Source organism: Myotis daubentonii, chromosome 18 (genome assembly GCF_963259705.1).
Source record: "Myotis daubentonii chromosome 18, mMyoDau2.1, whole genome shotgun sequence".
NCBI classification, from domain to species: Eukaryota; Metazoa; Chordata; class Mammalia; order Chiroptera; family Vespertilionidae; genus Myotis; species Myotis daubentonii.
Genome location: NC_081857.1, coordinates 2,963,891 through 2,982,569, shown reverse-complemented (window position 1 = coordinate 2,982,569; position 18,679 = coordinate 2,963,891). Strand labels below are relative to the sequence as shown.

At 61.1% G+C, this 18,679-nt stretch overlaps 1 protein-coding gene and 1 long non-coding RNA gene across 4 annotated transcripts in view; one reads left to right on the top strand and one right to left on the bottom strand.

Moving 5' to 3' along the window:
• RXRG (retinoid X receptor gamma) overlaps window positions 1-16,538 on the top strand; it is a 38,887-nt gene extending 22,349 nt beyond the window's left edge. For 2 of the 3 annotated variants that reach the window (XM_059673988.1, XM_059673987.1), the window contains exons 3-10: window positions 4,821-4,965; window positions 6,094-6,273; window positions 9,746-9,906; window positions 9,995-10,124; window positions 11,027-11,159; window positions 12,173-12,264; window positions 13,164-13,269; window positions 16,256-16,538. In XM_059673988.1, coding sequence (XP_059529971.1) covers window positions 4,821-4,965; window positions 6,094-6,273; window positions 9,746-9,906; window positions 9,995-10,124; window positions 11,027-11,159; window positions 12,173-12,264; window positions 13,164-13,269; window positions 16,256-16,403 — 1,095 coding nt within the window. In that variant the 3' untranslated portion in view covers window positions 16,404-16,538. Of the gene's footprint in view, window positions 1-2,573; window positions 2,658-4,820; window positions 4,966-6,093; window positions 6,274-9,745; window positions 9,907-9,994; window positions 10,125-11,026; window positions 11,160-12,172; window positions 12,265-13,163; window positions 13,270-16,255 lie in introns of those variants that run through there. The other variant, XM_059673989.1, reaches the window with a different exon arrangement.
• LOC132220664 (uncharacterized) overlaps window positions 1-18,679 on the bottom strand; it is a 747,794-nt gene that overhangs the window by 627,324 nt on the left and 101,791 nt on the right. The gene's annotated exons all lie outside the window — the stretch shown is intronic.

Sequence of the window (18,679 nt, the reverse complement as noted above, 5' to 3'; positions counted from 1 at the left end):
CAAGGTCAGCTGAAGGCCTGCTCCTGGCCAACTGGGCTGCGTGCAGAAGCCAAGGCCACGCTTGGCTCTGGGAGCTCCGTGCAGCTTGCCAGGCGCTGCGGAGCCTGCGGCCCAGGCACCAGCCCGTGGGCTGGGGCTCCGGAACCCCCGGCACGACACTTGGCCCAGTTCGTTAGAGGACACGGGACAGCAAGTGCCCTCGGCGTAGGCGACTCGGAACCATCGGGCAGCCGTCCCCGAGCATCCTGGGCTGAGCGGCTGAGAGTGGGCCTTGCCCGGGAGCATGCGCCTGCCCTGACGGGTCGGGGTAAGTGCGGTTGGGGCGAGGGGCCGGGGAGCAGCCTGTGGGGCAGCAGGCAGGCCCCGGCCCCGGGCTCTGCTACTCGGGGTTTGAGCCTCTCCTTGCTCTTGTTGGGTCTGCAGTCTGGAGCAGTGAAGGGAACTGGACTGGTTATGGGGCCGGGGCTGGGCCACCCATGGTCTCACCACTTGTCCTCTATTGTCGGGTAACACGTGTCCTGATTACCCGACAGTGATTTTTATGAACATCCAAGGAGATAAGGATTTGAAAAATCACTGCTTAGGTGCTTACAATGCTCATGGCAACCAGAGTTATTACTATGATTCCTAAGCGCTGTATTCTGCACCCGGTGCTCACTGACTCAGGTGTCCTCTGTTGCTGGAAGGGTCTAGAGAAGCTCATTTCAGCAAGTGCTTGCTGAACTTGGCTCTGGAGATTCGGAAATGTCTAAGGCCATGCCCTGCCCTGGTGAGAAGTAGCTAAGGGAACGAGCAATTTCTAAAAACACCAAGTGTGGATTGGGCAGGTGTGTATGCAGCTTCCAGACAAAATGGTCTAGGCCACATTTTCCTGACGTGCGTGTGAGTGTGAGTGTGAGTGTGTGTGAGTATGTGAGAGTGTAAGTGTGCATGTGTGAGTGTATATCAGTGTGTGTGTGTTTGAGTGTGTGTGTATGTGAGTCTGTGTGAGTATCTGTGTGTGTGTGAGTGTGTATGTGTGAACGTGTGTGTGAATATGTATGTGAGTGTGTGTCACTGTGTGAGTGTGTGTGAGTGTTTATGTGTGAGAGAGTAGTGTGAGTGTGAGTGTGCGTGCTGCACATTGTAAGTGTGATGTGTGCTGGCTGGACTTGGCGCAGGCCTGCGTGTCCCCGGCACGCTCCCTCTAACCCCTCCTGGCCCTGCTGCCTACCTGGGTCCCGTCCGCACCTGTTCCTGCCCAGGTGGGGATCGGTGCTGTCCCTCCCCTGGAAGATGTTTGCATCCTTGTAACAAATGCAGGCGTTGGAGCAAGAGCAGATCTTAGAGACCCTCTTGCCTCATGATGAAAGGAAATTTAAGCCATAACATCTTTTCTAGTGAAATCCTGTCTGAAAGCCTAATATTCACGTCAAATAAAAACAGGTCTGGCTGAACCCCGGCCAGGGTGTGACCCCTTCTCAGTCTACCTCCCTCCCGCTCACCTGCCACCCACACCCTCTGCGTCTGAGCCCCTCTGCCTGTGTGTGACGGGAGCCAGAGCCTCTGGGTCGTGACCTGCCACCGTCGTGCAGCAGGGCACGGTGAGAGAGTGGTGGGTCTGGCCGCAGGGCTCCTCCCTCCCCGGGGAGGGCCTCGGTCTTCATGGCCATGACCCTCACCAGGTGAACTGGGCGCCACTAGGAAGGGAGGGCTTCCTGCAGCCGCCGGCCACACACCTGCCTTCAGTGGGGTCATTTGGGCTGAAAGCAGCTCAGAAATGCGGGCCCCCGTGCTCCTCGGCGATCCAGGGGGTTTCTTTCCTGCATAGGAAGCAGCCAGAGCCTGGGGCTGCTCCACTACCCCCGGTGCTCCCTTCAGCAGGGCTGCTCCCAATGCAAGGAGGCGGCGGCCTTCGATCTCATCTCCCCTGCTCAGGGCAAACAAACCCCAAGCAAGACAGGCTGTCAGAGAAGGGAGCAGCCACCCCTTCCCACCACCAGACTCAGGAGGGGCTCCTGCCAGGGAGGCGGGCAGGCAGCTGCCAGGGCCGGGGGCCCCAGGGTCCAGGAGCCGTTCCTTCCACCTGCTGGGTCTGGAAGGCACCTGGGCAGGTGCGACAGATGGTGTGTCTCCCAGGCTTTTCCCCGTGTTGCTGCCTGAGGGGGAGGACATTGTTCCTCTGCTCAGAACCTCCAGTGGCTCCTCATGGCCTCCCGACCTCAGTCCGCCTCCCTGAGCCAGGCAGTCAAGCCCGGGCTCTGTCACAGCTGCCCCCCTGCATCCCCATCCATCCACCAGACACAGGCCTTGGTGCTCACAGCCTTCTGCTCATCACCGGCCCATCCTAACCCAGCCCATTGGTGAAGGCTGTCCAGTCCCAGCTCAGATGCCGCCTCCTCCAGGAAGTCTTCCCTGATCTCGATTGCTCGTGATCTTTCTTCTTAAACTCCCCTGACTTTTCGTCTCACTGATGGCCAGGTCCTGAGGCAGTGCCTGTGTGCCTTTCTTCTTGTGCCCCCACAGGATTGCTGAAGGAATAAATGCATAAAACATGTTAAGGCCCCATTTCCTCATCTGAAAGTAGGAAGACCCCATGGGGTTGTTGTGAAGATTAAATACTTAATTAGCGTTGAGCAAGCTTCCCAGAGACGGTGGCACTGATGGCAGCAACACCAGTAAGTGCTGCTTCGTGATCCCTGCAGGCCGCAGGGGTGCACCTGGCCTGGGGGGCCGGGCGGGAGGGAAGGCCGGTGACGGGCTCCTGAGCCCAGGTGGGGGCCTCCTCATGCCCTTGACCTTTTCGCTCATCTGAGGACTAGGGGAGAGGGCCCTCATCAGCTAGAGGGCTCTTTTTGGGGTCATCTGACCTAAAATGCTCCCATTTCAAGGGTGGATCTAAGTGCTCCTGCCTGTTTCTCGAGGCACAGGATGTTGCCCAGGATTCACACTGATAGGAAGCCTCCCGTTTCTTAAAAATCAGTGCGCTCCGCAGTGGGTCACATGCCCAGAAATGATCACGACCCAGGATTCTGACAACCTCAGACAGTTTCCTGACATCCCCCCAGCTAAGAAGTGGAGTCCCCTGCCCCTGGCGCGTGTGGCCTCACTGCACGGCCCGTTCCTAGCACGCTGTGGAACGCGGGCCCCTGACAAACACTCGGAGTTCCTGTCTGAACAGACCCGTTTCCCTGGAATGACTGTGTGCGGCACCAAGGTCGGCCCTTTACACCGTTATCCCACCGGCCCGCCCGCAGCTCTGTGAGGTGCTCCCGTGCTCAGGGTACAGACCAGGGAACCGAGTCCAAGACGACCAGGGCCTTCTTTGAGTCCTGCAGGCCACACGGGCAGCGTGGAGGCATCGGGCCGGAGGCTCCTCAGGGACGCCATCCCCGCTGCGTGGCGACGCTCAGTCCTGGCTGCACCCCTTTCCTCGGTCAACTTAGCACAAGGCCGTGCCGAGGGCCGCGGACCCACTGGCTCCGAACTTAGGGGGGGTCCAGGCGTCAGATTATGTCCAGGCTCCCAGGGTACATGCAAGGCTTGCTGTTACAGCAAACCAAACTGGGCATACGGTGGAGATGCCTGTGTAAAGAGAGGAAGGGAAGGAGCTGGGGGGGGGGGGGTGAGAGAGAGAGAGAGAGAGAGAGAGAGAGGGAGAGAAACAGCAATTTGTTGTTGCACTCGCTGCTGCATTCATTGTTGACTCTTGCACGTGTGCTGACCGGAGATCGCGCCTGCGCCCTTGCAGATCCACGATGCTCAAACCAGCTGAGCATCAGCCAGGGCTCACGTACATCAATTAAAACACTTCCCGGCAACTTTGGTCCAGAGCAAGGGCAGCAGCTGTGTCCCGGCCTCCTCACCGCACCTCTGCCACCTCCTGCGCTCGCTGACCAGGGGCTGAGTGACGTGCACGCGGGTGAAGGGAAGGCACTTCCCTCGGGCTCTGAGTTTATGTTCATCCGTCATTCCTTCTGCCCCAGAGGCCTCGGCTCGGGAAGAAAACCGCCTTTGGTTGTGTGAGAATCGCAGTCACCGGGTTAGACGTATGCCTCACAGGCCACCTGGACCACACAGAGGGCAGGGACCCCTTCCACCCACAAGGGGTCACCAGCTGCCTCCATGGCCACTCCAACACTCTGCCCCCCCCACCTCCACAGCCACCCCAACACCCCCCTCACCTCCACAGCCACCCCAACATCCCCTCTCACGCCCACAGCCACCCCAACACCCCCCTCACCTCCATGGCCACTCCAATGCCCCCCCATCATCCCCACAGCCACTCCGACACCCCGCCCATCCCCTGTGTCGCGTGTGCTGTCTCAGGGGGCCTGTCCTGCCTCCTGCCAGGCTGGCCTGTGTAGCAACAAGGAACAGAGACGGGTCTTGTAGACGCTGTCTCTCCCTTCGCTGCCCAGAGGTGAGCTGTGCCCAGGGCACCGAGTGCGGCCGGAGGGCTCTGCTGACTCCTCCTCTGGGAAGAGCACTGAGCCCTCAGCCGTGGCACCGGCCGCAGGGGCACACGGAGCGGACGCTGCCAGTGACCGGCGAGGGGGGCATGCAGGGCCGTGTTCGGACGCTCACACGGGCCAGCTCCCCTCACGGGCCAGCCCTGGGCGGGCGCCAGGGGAGGAAGCCGATGACGCTGGCTCCACGGAATCTGCGCTCACTGGAGAGTGAGAAACATGCACGCTTCTGCCTGTTCTTCTCCCAGCCCGCCTGGCACACAGGCCTTCCCTGCGCGCTGCCCGGAGCCGGCTCTCCAACAGCCCGAGCTCCCTGCGGGCCTCGCCTCGGCCGCAGCGGGCTCCTCAGTCATTGCACTTTCTCTCCTGCAGCTCAATGCGGTCAACGGGGTCAGCCTCTCAGAGGACGTCAAGCCCTTGGCCGGGCTCCCCGGGCTCGGGACCATGAACTACCCGTCCACCAGCCCCGGGCCCCTGGTCAAGCACATCTGCGCCATCTGCGGGGACAGGTCCTCAGGTCCGTGCGCTTGGGGGTCGACGCCTGGGGGGGGGGGTGCGGGCTCTCCCGGCACTAACTAGCCTAGCGCTGGGCACGGAGCTGCAATGGGGGCAGGCGGGGAGGGAGACTGTTCCGGGTCCAGCACAGCCGCCTCCCATCGGCCTCAGGCACAGCTCAGGCCGCACAGGGAGCTAGGAGACCGGCACCGATCTATTTCTCCCGTTGGCAGGAGGTGGGAAAACTCATGCCAGAGGCAGCTCAGTGGAGAGACAGGATGACACTTTTGAGAGGGGGCTCCCTACATCTTTGGACCTCACTCTGGGGAAAAGTCAGTGAGGCTGAGCGCCTCCTGCAAGGAGAAGAAATGCGTTACTAAGGACACTGAGGGCTTCACGGAGGCAGAACGTGTTGTAACTAAATACTGAGTTGCCTGATACAGTAAATGCAAACAAACCTAAGCTCAGGACCTTTCTAATATCGCTCCCGGGATTGGTGGCCCGAAGCACGGCTGGGAGGGGCATTGGGACAGGCCCCAGGGCTCAGTGTGGGGCTGGGACAGGGGCTCAGTGTGGGGCTGGGACAGGGGCTCAGTGTGGGGCTGGGACAGGGGCTTGGGCTCAGTGTGGGGCTGGGACAGGGGCTCAGTGTGGGGCTGGGACAGGGGCTCAGTGTGGGGCTGGGACAGGGGCTTGGGCTCAGTGTGGGGCTGGGACAGGGGCTCAGTGTGGGGCTGGGACAGGGGCTCAGTGTGGGGCTGGGACAGGGGCTCATTGTGGGGCTAGGACAGGTGCTCGGGCTCAGTGTGGGGCTGGGACAGGGGCTCAGTGTGGGGCTGGGACAGGCCCTCGGGCTCAGTGTGGGGCTGGGACAGGCGCTCGGGCTCAGTGTGGGGCTGGGACAGGGGCTCAGTGTGGGGCTGGGACAGGCCCTCGGGCTCAGTGTGGGGCTGGGACAGGGGCTCAGTGTGGGGCTGGGACAGGGGCTCGGGCTCAGTGTGGGGCTGGGACGGGCTCAGTGTGGGGCTGGGACACGCCCTCGGGCTTCTCCGAGGGTCATCTTTGCTTCCTGCCAGGGGATACGCCAGTTTCTGGGGGTGGGGCAGGAGAAGGGGTGAAAGGAGCACACACGTGGCTGCTCTCCCCACAGGCAAGCACTACGGCGTGTACAGCTGTGAGGGCTGCAAAGGCTTCTTCAAGCGCACGATCCGCAAGGACCTGCTGTACACCTGCCGGGACAACAAGGACTGCCTCATCGACAAGCGCCAGCGCAACCGCTGCCAGTACTGCCGCTACCAGAAGTGCCTGGTCATGGGCATGAAGCGGGAAGGTAGGCCTCCCCTGGGCGCAGGCCCGGAAACACGCGGGGTCACGTGACAAACGCGGGGCCCCTGGGGAGAAGGTGGAGGGGCCGCTGCAGTGACCGCAGTCATGTCTGTCCGCTGAAGCGGGTATGGGCGTCCGTCAGTCCCGGTGGCGCCTCAGCCCGTAGATCTGCCTGTGAGGGGGGCGGCCCTGACACCCAATGAGGAGGGAGAGGGTCCGAGCGCTGCTGAGAGAGAACGCTGCCAGGAGGACTGAGCCCCGGGAGCCTCCGCGTGTCCATGGAGAAGCACCTAATCAGCCGTTTGCCGGCTGGGGGGGTGGGCTGGGGTGAGCGGGTGCGGGACGCCGTGACCCAGGCCCCGGACAGTAACGAGCGGGCCTCCCCTGGGCTCCTCCCTGCCCGGCTCACACCTGGGACCGGACGCCCCTGTAACGTCTGACGATTCTCAGATCTGCAGCCCCAAACCTGGGCTCCTGATACTCTGGCCCCCAGTCCCCCCGTCTTAGGAAGTGGCCATTTCCCAGCCGCTCAGACCAGAAACCACTGGACCCCATTTCTCTGCTACACCACACTCGATGGGCAGACATCGCATCTCTCCCTCAAGCGGGGTCTGACTCTAGACCAGTTGTTCTCAACCTCGGCTACACATGAGAATCACCTGGGAATCTTTTTAAAATCCTGATTTCTGGGCCTCATCCTCCGGAAATTCTGTTTCTTTGTGACTAATGTTGTGGCCCCACCCCATAACAAAGAAACAGAATTTCCGGGGGATGAGGCCCAGAAATCAGGATTTTAAAAAGATTCCCAGGTGATTCTTATGTGCAGCCGAAGTTGAGAACCACTGGGATAGAGTCTATTCTCCCTGCTCCATCTGCTCTCACCACAGTCCCAGCCACCACACTCTTCGCTCCTCCCGCTGCTCCTGGCTCCCACCCTGGAGGGGGAGGAACACTGGGTCAGGCCCACTTCCCCTCCAGGCCGCCGCCCTCAGTGGCCACAGGCTGGGAGACGGAGGCAGGAGCAGCTGCGGGCGCTGTGCTCCTCCAGAGTGGCCGCCACTGCCCTGCGGCCAGCATGGGAGAATCATGACCCACAGCACCTCCCGCCGGCCAGAGGGCTGGTGTCTGTGGCCGGTCGCCCCCAGGGTGGGTGAGACCAGCTTCAGGGTGACGTGGACAAACAATCCTTTGTGTTAAGTGCATATGATTGAACTGAAGCAGCGATTTCAACTTTGTTCATCTCACAGCACGCAGTAACCGATCACTAAAATTCTGTGGCACATCAAAAAGCATAGTATATTTTGGGCTAACCTGACCAAAAAAAGGTATGATTTAGATTCATTCACACTGGATAGCTACTTACGTTTGAGGGCTGGGCGGTCCAGGGTAAGGCGGGACGTGGGTCCTATGTGAGGTCACCCAGTGGCCCCTGGGTGTGCCCTGATGGGGCAGCAGCTCAGAATGTCTGCCAGGCAGACGCCCCACAGCAGACTGACTCCTCGGGCAGGACAGCAGGACAGCACGTGCTGCGGCCCTGGGTCATGCCATTCATGGAGAAGGGTGGGGGGTAGAGCTGCCCCCCGAGGCCCAGGTCCCCTCCTGTGATTTTCCTTGAGAGCCCGACTGCGGCAGAAACCCATCGAGGCCACAGTGGGCTTCCCCCCACTGCTCTCCTGGCTTTTAACGAACCTTGAAAAATTAACACAAGGCGCGTTCAACTTTAACGAGTAAATGCAGCTGATGATGAGCGCGTGTGACAGGTCTGTGCACTGGCGGTGAGTGAGGACCCACGGGGACAGGAGGGAGGAGAGAGGAGGGAGACCTGGAGGAGGAAGGACCCATCAGGGGATGGGCCGGCCTGGGGGATAAGGAGCGGCCGGAAGAGGAAATACCCACCCGGTGAACTTTTTGTAATTATCTCATTACTCCTCACAAGACAATCTCAGTCAAGGGCCACAGTCCCCCTTCCCATCCGGGGAAACTGAGGCTGTGTCTGCTGTCGCTGGCCGGGCAGTGGTGGAGGCCGTTTTTGAAAAGATGCTTTGCCCGCACGCTGCTCTTCTCCTCTCTCCTGCTGTCTCCTCTTCCTTTTCCGGTGTCTCTTCCTCTCCCTGCCCCTGCTTTGTCCTCTCTCCTTGGTTCCCGGGCTCCCGCCCTCCCACCTGGCCCACCCCCCACTGAAGACCGTTTTCCGAGGCTGCTGGGGGGTCCACCCAGGAGCTGTGGGGGGCGAGACCCTACGCCAGTGATGGCGAACCTATGACTCACGTGTCAGAGGTGACACGCGAACTCATTTTTTTGGTTGATTTTTCTTTGTTAAATGGCATTTAAATATATAAAATAAATATCAAAATATAAGTCTTTGTTTTACTATGGTTGCAGTTTGGAATATCAAAAAATTTCTATATGTGACACGGCTCCAGAGTTAAGTTAGGGTTTTTCACAATGCTGACACGCCGAGCTCAAAAGGTTCGCCCTCACTGCCTTACGCCCTCCTCCTCCTCTCGGAGACCAGGGACCTCGCTGGGAGGGCAGGTCAGGGGTCCCACCTGGGTTCCGGTCAGAGAGCAGCTTGGGGCGTGGACAGCGGCAGGAGGGAGGGAGGGGAGCAAGAGGCCGGAGTGGCCAGTGGAGCGGCCACGTGAGCCGCTGGGTCCCACGCGAGCCACCTGCTTAGCGACCATGTCCTTTCTTCTTGGGGCTTGAGCAGTGCTGACTGCTGTGCTCTGGAGTGAGGGGCGGACAGCAGCGCTTCCTGGGGATGGACATGACCGCGAGGCTGTGGGAGGACAGGGCCGTGGTCGGCCTCACGCCCACGCACAGACCCAGAGGCGTGGGTGGGGGGGCGCGCGGGGCCAGGAGGCGGGTGGAAACGCTCAGCTTGGGCAGCGGGGTCACTGCAGCTCCAGCTTTGCCCGGGTTCCGGGCCCCCCAATCCCCCCCTCCAATCAGCCTCGGGTCTGGAATGCCATCCGGGTGACTTACAAACCCCCCACGGCCCCGAAGAGCATCCCTGACGTGGATCAGGTGCCCTGTACTCAGGCTGCTGCCTGGGCAGAGCTGATGGGATGTGAATGCCAAGGTGCTGCCTGGGCCCTGATGGGCAGGAGGGCAAGGCGAGGGGCCTCCCCCTCAGCCCCTGCAAGCTCAGGGCTTACTGGAGGGCAGCGGGAGGGAGGAGGGCCGCGGGGCACGGGAGAGCGGCTCATGAAGAGAGGGCAGATCGGAGGTGGTCGGAGCTTCAGGGTCGGGCTGGTGTCTGTGGGGGTGTCTAGCGGCGTCGCCACCCCACTGGGAAGGACGTGGACTCTGGGCCCGCAGACCCGCACAGGTGTGAGCAGGTAGCATCTGTCAGCATTGCAGCACCCCGATTCAGCGCTGAGGTGACGCCCAGCTTACACAGGAGGCGTAGGCAGGTCGCCCCTTCCCCATCACTGTCCTGGCACCGGGTGCCATCTCTGTCCTTCGTGTGCCAGCCGTGCAGGAGGAGAGGCAGAGGAGCCGGGAGCGGGCGGAGAGCGAGGCGGAGTGCGCGGGCGGCGCCCACGAAGGCATGCCCGTGGAGAGGATCCTGGAGGCGGAACTGGCCGTTGAGCCGAAGACAGAGTCCTACGGCGACATGAGCATGGAGAGCTCGGTATGTGCCCTGGGCGCTGCCACTCCCCGGCCTGGAGGCGGGGTGTGCTGGGGCCCCGACTCCAGCCTCAGAGCTTGTCCCGTTTCAGACCAACGACCCTGTCACCAACATCTGCCACGCGGCCGACAAGCAGCTGTTCACCCTTGTCGAGTGGGCCAAGCGCATCCCCCACTTCTCGGGCCTCTCGCTGGAGGACCAGGTCATCCTGCTCCGCGCAGGTAGGGCTGTCGGGCCCTCGCTTCTCGGCACAATCGCCGGGGCTGCCACTGGAAGTTCCCCCGGGACCGGGACCCTCAACCCGCCCGAGCTGTGTCCACGCTGACGGCAGGATCGCTCGCCAGGGCGGCCCTTTCTCTGGGTGACCCGCAGGCCCTCAGACTCGGAGACCCTCCCCATCCCCAGGGACAGTCTCTGTGAGTGGAGCAGTGACTCTTCCTCGTGAATTTTACTGGGCTCCGTAGCTCGCGTCTAACTTTTGAAGACAGTTCAGCCCTTTTGGTTGAGGCCCGCCTGACGCCACGCCCCATCACTGCTCTGAAATTGGAAAGCACAGGCATTCCCACCTCACAGGGAGGCGCGGAGCCACCCACTCAGGCTCAGGCTCATCCTAGATGCAGCCGGGCCCTTCCTATTTTGAGGTTCTTTGTGCCGCGCCCTCGGTGGCTTCCATTTCTGGGATTGGAGCAGCTGACACCTGCCAGGTCTCTTCATCACTGAGCCCGCAGGAGGACGCCATGAAGGCTGGCGGAGGCCGGGAGCCACGTCCCTGTTAGATAAGGAGCCCGCAGTGGCCGTGACCGGAGCTCCACGCTGTGCCAGCGCCGCTAGACACCCCACAGACACCAGCCCGCTATGAGCCAACCCCCCACCGCCCCCCACTGTGACAGCTAACACAGCGCTGGCCTGTTCCATGTTCAGTCCATATTTGCTGATTGACGGGGGGAAGCAGAGCCCTGTCCTCAAGCTGGCCTTCCGGGCTGCACTGGGGAGACTGGGGGAGCCACGAGCCAGGGGACCCCAGCATTTCACCTCCCTGCACTTCCGATTCGGCTTTGTCCCCCGGGTGATTTCCATGAAGCGAGACGGGCGGTGGCCCTCACAGCCTCCTCTCGCCCCACAGGGTGGAACGAGCTTCTGATCGCCTCCTTCTCCCACCGCTCGGTCTCTGTGCAGGACGGCATTCTCCTGGCCACCGGGCTGCACGTGCACCGGAGCAGCGCCCACAGCGCTGGCGTGGGCTCCATCTTTGACAGGTGTGGCTTCTGCGTCACTGTGTGTGTGCCTCTGTATGTGCACGTGTGTATGCGTGCGTGCACGTGTGCTGTGGGCAGTGACGGGATGTGGATGGACAGAGCCCAGAGCCGCCCATGGCTAGAAGCAGAGACCAGGAGGCCAGTGAGAACGTGGGCCTGGAGGCTGAGGGAGGATTAAGAGAAAGGCTGAGACCGCGAGGTGGAGCGGGTTAGCGCCAGCGCAGGCGCGCGCAGATGGGGACCCGTGACCCCTGTGGGTTCCAGAGGAGAGGCTGGTGGTCGACATGACCTGCCAAGTTGGGGCCGGGGTGTTGACCTGCTTCTCCCCGGGGCAGGGATGGGCAGGGGCCAGGACTGGACCCGAGGAGCCCAGGCCGCGGTTTGCTGGGCTCTGTGGCAGGATCTCAGGTCAGGTGGTGACGGCCTCCGTCTGGGGTTCTGCATCCTAAATGCTGCTGAGGGAATCAGCTGTGTGCTAGGGGGCGAGTGAAATGAGAGGTGAATGGCTCAGGTGAGAGGATGGAGGACAGGAGAGAGGAGGTCTCTGTCCAAGTGCAAGGCCCCCCGGGCCCCTGCCCAGCTCCATCACAGTCGGTCCGTGGCCACGTGATGTCCACCTCGTGTCTCCTCTCCTGTGTCATTCCTGCCTGGTCCTCTGTGGGCTCCAGCCCTGTCCTGGCCTGCGGGCTTCTCCGGTCACTGCGTGCAGTCCCGCCGTGTTCTCGGCACGCAGGCCCTCTGCTCGGCCTGTTGCATTTCTACTGATTTCCAACCCCAGGCTGCCTCTCCAGCCTGCGTCACCCGCCACCGGTGTGCCCTTGGGCTTGGCTATTGGCGGCTCCTGGCTTTGCCTGGCTGCGTGTGCTTCCACGTCTGAGATCAGGGGCCGCACCTTCTCCCCTCCACGCCCTGGTTCCTGGTGCATCGTCTGGAAATGGGGCGGGTGCATAAGAGATGTTGCTCGCGCTCACTGTCCTGATCTCATCGTCGCCTGCCGTGTTTCCTGGGAACAGAGTCCTGACCGAGCTGGTCTCCAAAATGAAAGACATGCAGATGGACAAGTCGGAGCTGGGGTGCCTGCGCGCCATCGTGCTGTTTAACCCAGGTGAGGCGTGGAGCACAGCGCAGCACCGGCACGCCGGGCCTCGAGCTCAGCCAGGACAGGGACGCAGGGCCAGGAGGCTGTCCCGGGTGGGCACGGGGCCAGCTCCTCATGGCCTCCACTCCCAGCTCTGTCTTGGAGAATCCTGAGTGGGTGTGGGTGTTTGGGTCGGGGGAGAGGAGAGATGGCAGTGGCCTTGGGTGGCAGGGAGGGAGGTGGTCAGAGTCCGCATGGAATTTTAGGCAAAGCCCACAGGATTTGCTGATGGATTAGGTGTCGATGTGCTGATGTGGGAGGAAGAGAGGTGTTAGATATAGTTCTCAGAGCTGTTGGCTTCGTTTCCCTGACAGGTGGGAGAGTGGAGTTCTCATTGATGGAGATAGGGCGTGGGGCAGGGGGTGGGAACCAGGACTGTGTTTGGCCTGGTGCCTGGAGGCTGGGGGAGAGGAAGATTCAGAAAGCGCCCGAGAAGGGACACCAGGGAGACAGGTGGGAGCAGCGATGGTGTCCTGGTGTCCTGCAGGCAGGAAGAGGAGGTGTCAGGAGGGGTGCAGCTTCTCAGACACGTGTGGTTGGGGGGCGGGGGAGATGGGCTCTGGGATCCGTAGTTGGCGCTCAGTTCACTGATGCGGGACCTGGTCTCTGGCTTTGTACCATCTCATCATTGAGTCCATGCTTAGCGCACAGTAGGCCCACACGTGAAGGGGCTGTTTCTGGAATGGCCAGATGAGGTAAAACTCCTGGGAGTCGGCGGTGGGCACTTCGGCCCCTGCAGTCTGGGGTCAGTGTTTCCCAGGTGCTCCCTCCCGTGGGCGTCTGGTGACTCCAGGGGAGCTGGCCTGCGGGGTGGGGCTGCCTCTGCGGAGGGCGTCACCGGAGCTTAAATCAGTCATCTGTTCCAGATGCCAAGGGTCTGTCCAACCCCTCGGAGGTCGAGACCCTTCGGGAGAAGGTCTACGCCACCCTCGAGGCCTACACCAAGCAGAAGTACCCGGACCAGCCAGGCAGGTGAGGTGTGGAGGCATGGCCGTGACGGGTGCCCGGTCCGCACCGCACTGACGGGCAGTGGGCGGCAGGCACGGGCGAGATTGTTCCCAAATGGGACTGAATCTCCTCGGCGAGCTCAGGGCAGCAGAGCCCAGGCCGTGCCGACAGAGGCTCGTCTTTAAGCGCTGGACGCACAAGCTCGTCCGTGAATGGGTGGGTCTCATTATCTCTGATTTCTGACCAGTCACGGAGCTCAGAAAGGTCAGGAACTGCCCAAGGTCACAGAGCTGGGGTGCGGGGGAGGGAGTGCAGGGGGGGTTGGGGGGTGGCTGGACAGGAGCCTAGGCCTCCCCGGTGCCAAAGAGCTGGGATTGCCAGGGACCGCATGCCCGCCTGCCCCGCACCCCCGCCCGAGACGCTCTGGTAGCCAGCAGCGGTGACCTTGGTCCCGGCTGCCCTGCTGGCCTCCGGCGAGCGCTGGTCTGGGCCTGGGCTCCCTGTCTGAGAAGGACGTGTCCAGGAGCTCTCAGACCACTTGGCCGTCGCCCATACAGGTCTTCCCAGGCCATTAAACTATGTTCTCAGATGTTTCCCCCAAAGCACAGCTAAGTGAAAGTTCCCCTCCTCAGCCAGCTCACAGCTCAAATCTCACAGGAAACTGAAAGCAGAACCTGAAAAACTGCCTTGAAGACATTAGTTTGGTTTTAGCATTACTTTTCTAGGCTCCCAGTTCTCGCAGTGACGGGGTGAGGGCTGATTTCTGCGAAGCCATTTTCCTGGGTCCCCCGCCAGTTCCTGCCCACTGTCTGTGGGAGTCTGTGAGTCGCCCCGAGCGGTGGGCCTCAGCCAGTGGGCACAGTAATGGGCATTAGGGTGGGTGAGCCAGGCCGCAGACCTCCCAAATGCCACCGGGGAGCAAAACCCAGGCTCCATTCTTACTCGCGAATCAGTCCGCTGGGCACGACGGGGCTGTGAGAGGGGACTCTGCACACCCCACCCGGGCCCAGCTGCTTCCTTCCTGCTCCATGCACCCCAGAACCAGAGGTGGGGTGCTGTGGGCAGCCCCTCCCTCTGGAAAGACCCCTCCCTGCACGCATTTCCATTGGTGAGAACTTGGTCACGTGGCCACCAAGTGCCATAGCCATGGAGGGAGGGCAGGGGTTTGGCGGACTCCTGGTGTCTCCTGCCACAGGTGAGATGAGGGGCCCAACACCAGGCCTGGTGCCTGTGCCCTCAGCCCCGGGGAAGCGTGGCCTGTGGGGATTCTGCTGAATCCAGCCCTGAGACAACCTACCCGTTCCTGAGCACACACTGTGTGCAGGCGTTGGGAGAAGCTCAGAATGGCTCTAGTTGGGTCTCTATCTTCAACCAACCAACCAACCAAAAAATGACCAAATAAACGAACAACTACCCCAAAACCCAACAACAAAAGACAACCCCCAGAAAACCAAACCTTGCCGTTTCCTTATTATAAAAGCAGAGCAAGCTTTGGTAGGAAACAAGGAAAACGTTTTTAAAACATAAAACAGGTAGTAAAAGTTGGTTGTAAATTTTGGGGTATGTTTCCTTCCAGTCTCCTTGTGTAGACAAGGAGCATTTACAGCCTGAAGCTCCACAGCCTGGCGGGCTCTCTCCCTCCCAAAGCCATTTCGGTGTTTCATCAAGTGTTAAAAAACCACATCGTCGCTTCGGACGACTTTGTAGGATTTCACGAGGCGGGTGGGGGGAGTGTGTTCTGACTCGCTTGGCATTCCGGCTGTTCCTAATGACTGTCACTTAGAAAATGCTGCCACTTGACTGTTTGTCCCTGAAGGGGCTGCCAGGGGCCCGGGCTCGGGCAGAGCTGGGGAGTTCAGGGAGGGGTGCAGAGGCTGGGCCCCTGGGTGTCCCTGGGTGCGGACACACAAGGTGACCACCCTGAGGCTGAGCAGCTCCATCAGGGATGGCCCTGGGCTCAGCCAGGTAGGAACGTGCTGAGGTCGCCTCTGGTTTGCAGAAAGGGGAGGAGGGCATCCAGGGGCGGGGAGGCCTGGCTCTCAGTGGTGCAGCGCTGCCACCCTGTGGACGCTTCAGAACTCAGGCCACCCGGCCTCGCTCTGCCCTGGGGGGGCCGGCTCCGGAGGCAGGACAGCAGGCAGACCCCTGGCTGTGACTGTGAGCCTCTTAGTTCCGTGGTCCCCACCTCAGCTCCAACCTCCAGGACAGACGGCAAAGGGAGCCACAGCACAGTGTCTCGGCATGTTACAGGCTGTGAAACGGGCATTTCAGAGTAAAACAGCATTTCCAGCGTTCGTCTAAGTGCACTTTACAGAGAAGCCGTGTCCTTTGCCAAATTCTGTAAAAGCCTCTGGTGCGGCCACCCGGCTCAGCCTCCCCCTTCACCCAGCCCAGTGGTCGGCAAACTGCGGCTCGCGAGCCACATGTGGCTCTTTGTCTCCTTGAGTGTGGCTCTTCCACAAAATACCGACTTCTGCGCATGGGCCACGAAGTTTCAATAGCACTGTACGTGCGCGCCCGCACGTGGTATTTTGTGGAAGAGCCACATGCAAGGGGCCAAAGAGCCACACGTGGTTCCGTGGCTTGCGAGCCTCAGTTTGCCGACCACTGACCCAGCCGCTCTTCGCCGCACGCAGCACCTTTCACGCGCGCTCGGCGCCGTGTGACCACACTTCGGGAGGTTTGTGTTGGCCTTGGTACAGACCTCCGTTTTTCCGTGTAGAGAAGCAGCTGGTGCTGTTCTATTTTTCTACGTTGACACATTTCCTTGTGGCATGAACACAGAAACATACATGTTTCCAGGATGCTAACACTCCATTTGAACTCTTCTCATCGGACGTGTCCCCTCTAAGAAGACACCTCCCCTCCAGCCTTTTCTGCCGCCCCTGGGGCTAGGTTCTCTGGTGCCCTCATCCCTGCCACGCTCCCTCTTCCATCACCGGGGCCCAGAGGACGGACCCTGGCCCTGCCCCTGGGCTGTGCGGGGCCCTGACCCTCCCAGTCTCCGCAGGTTCGCCAAGCTGCTGCTGCGCCTGCCCGCCCTGCGCTCCATCGGCCTGAAGTGCCTGGAGCACCTCTTCTTCTTCAAGCTCATTGGGGACACGCCCATCGACACCTTCCTGATGGAGATGCTGGAGACCCCGCTGCAGGTCACCTGAGCCCCCGGCCCGCCTCCCGCCTGGCGGAGCTCCGGGCAGCTGTGTGGGGACCCGTCCTGCCCAGGTTCCCCCGCTTCCCACCGACCCCTCCTGCCCTGGAATGTGATGTTTATAATAAAGAACCCTTTCTACGCACAGGCCTTCGGGGGGAGTTCTGAATGTCAGAGGACAGCCTTCTCGCTCTCTAAGGGGCGGGACCTTTCCGGAAGTTCTTGGAAAGCTAACCGGCCCCTGTGCATATGGGTGTTTGCATTATTTTTCACTTCCCACGGAAAGCGAACGGATGAGCAATGACCTCACACATCTGACCCCCGTGGTGCTGGAGCGAACCATCCCAGAAGTGGGAGCAATGCCCGGGTCCGGCGCGGAGTGGCTGGGCCGAGGGCAGCCCCTGCAGAGATTGGGAGGAAACCCTGGTTTCAGAAACAGCTGGTTTTTCTGCTTGTTTTTTCCTCCTAAGAATAATAAGCAGACAGAGCCTGGTCCGGGGGGGGGGGGGGGTGCGGAGGGACATCAAGTATAAGGCCGAGCAAAGATGGTCCCTTGACGGGGAAGTTTCTTGGGCCAGACCAGAGTCCACCCACTTTAGTTTCCATCATTACCTAACCCACGCCACCTGCTCTTAGAGGGGAAAGAGAGAGACCCTCTCAGCCTCTCACCCTCCCAGCCCTACTGTGTGCAGACCTGTGCTCCCGGAGGGCAGGGGCCTCCCCGCCCAGCTTCCGCAGGGCACCCCGCACCTGCAGGAGCCAGGGCTGGGCTCCTGTCACAGCTCCTCGGGGCACGCGGCCTGCCTGCCTCCGCGGCTGGCGGTGGACCGAGGCGGGGTTGCCACAGCACTTTGTACATAGGAGGGGTCACTTAAAGCGTCACGTGCACAGTGAACACTTCTTGGCCTCGACACTCTGTTCATTCCATTCAGTGAAGCACCGCACGATCTTGGGTTTCAGTCTAGGGCAGTGATGGCGAACCTATGACACGCGTGTCAGAGGTGACACGCGAACCCATTTTTTTGGTTGATTTTTCTTTGTTAAATGGCATTTAAATATATAAAATAAATATCAAAAATATAAGCCTTTGTTTTACTATGGTTGCAAATATCAAAAAATGTCTATATGTGACACGGCACCAGAGTTAAGTTAGGGTTTTTCAAAATGCTGACACGCCGAGCTCAAAGGTTTGCCATCACTGATGGGCCTTGGGGACTCCTCCTCAGCAATTTCCCTGACTTCCCTTTGTCTGCTGAGCAGTGGCTCTCACCAGGGGGCGGTGCTGCTGTCCCACCTCCCGCTCCTCCGCTCCTCGAAGGTTTGGCAACATCTGAGGATGCCATGCTGGGCAGACGCAGGGGCAGAGGGCGCGGGTGCTGCTGCAGGGCTACCTGTGCGACAGTCCCCGCCACAGCGCCCCCAGCGGCAGCAGCGCGGGATGGGAGCCTGCGCACAGCTTGGCCAACAGGACAGAAAAGGAAGGGGTTCCTCTTGCTTGGGAATCTGGCTAAAGCCCCAGGTGAGGCCGGAGGCCCCTCACGCTCCAGACAGGAACCGCCAGATGCACCCACAGGACCCAGGGACGTCACGCGTGGATTCTGTAATCATCCCCTCTTCACTTACTAGCATGTCCACAGAAGGCTCAGGTGTAAGGAGAGAATGGCCAAGAACAAAGGGAACTCGGGGCAGAGCTGTGGCTTTCCCCACCCCCGGGGCCCAGGAGGAGGGAGGGAGCCCCGTCCCCAAGTCCCCAAGCCAAATGGGGCCGCGACGGAGCCTCACAGGGCTGGTCAGGGCTCCTGCGGGAAGGGGAGGCTGGTGTCTCCTGGCTGGAGGCTTCTCAGAGCCCCGAGGGGAGTGGGGGGCCTGCGGGCACAGGGCCCCATGCCCCTCCTGACCGGGATCTCTGAAGACTGGGGCCACCTTGAGGGTGAGGCGGGCAGGGAGAGGGCAGCAGTGACTGTCGCCACGCCCGCCTCTTCTGGCCAGGACTGGCATCTCTTGAGGACCAAGCTTAGAATATCTGAAGGTTCCGAGCCCAAGGGGATGTCCTGCCGGACCAGGGGACAGCCCGCCGCAGTCAGGCCGGGGGTGGTACTACTGTGCACAGTGACTAGGGGCCAAGCAGAGGTTGCTGTCATATCAAACACCAGGTGAAGGAGGGCATGTGGTGCCCACAGTGGATACCTGTGCCCTTCCCTCGGGGCCTGAATAGCTCACCTGGGCCCCTAACCAGAGCCGCCGGGTGGGGACTTGCCGTGTGAAAGGCATCGCTGGGGCACCCCC